The sequence below is a fragment of the Mesitornis unicolor genome, unplaced genomic scaffold (assembly GCF_000695765.1).
Source record: "Mesitornis unicolor isolate BGI_N332 unplaced genomic scaffold, ASM69576v1 scaffold46287, whole genome shotgun sequence".
Taxonomy (NCBI): Eukaryota; Metazoa; Chordata; class Aves; order Mesitornithiformes; family Mesitornithidae; genus Mesitornis; species Mesitornis unicolor.
This window is the reverse complement of record NW_010199270.1, coordinates 1-244: the sequence shown is the minus strand read 5'-3', so window position 1 is coordinate 244 and position 244 is coordinate 1. Positions and strand designations below refer to the sequence as shown.

The following is a 244-nucleotide window of genomic DNA, read 5'->3' as shown; positions in this document are numbered from 1 at the left end:
ATCCCAGGGTCTGGGGCGTCATAGTGGGGCACGGGCGGGTGAGCAGATGGCACAACCCATCGTTATACTCTGCAGTTGGGGTACGGGGGGTGGAAGGATGGAGGGGGGGTGCGATGGGATGAATGCAGCATGCACGCCGAGCGGAGGGAGCGCGGGGCGATGGAGGAGGAGGATGATGAAGAGGGGACCCCTTGGCCTGGGTTTGGTTCCTGCTTGGGGTCCCATTTGAAATAGGGGGGGTACT

The 244-nt window shown here is 62.7% G+C and overlaps 1 protein-coding gene across 1 annotated transcript in view; it reads right to left on the bottom strand.

Moving 5' to 3' along the window:
- The window catches only part of LOC104544509 (proto-oncogene tyrosine-protein kinase Yrk-like), a gene marked incomplete at both ends in the record, with an annotated part of 2,471 nt that extends 2,402 nt beyond the window's left edge, over window positions 1–69 (bottom strand). Inside the window, one exon of the mRNA XM_010189401.1 lies at window positions 1–69. Coding sequence (XP_010187703.1) covers window positions 1–69 — 69 coding nt within the window.
- Between the last annotated feature and the right edge of the window lie 175 nt (window positions 70–244).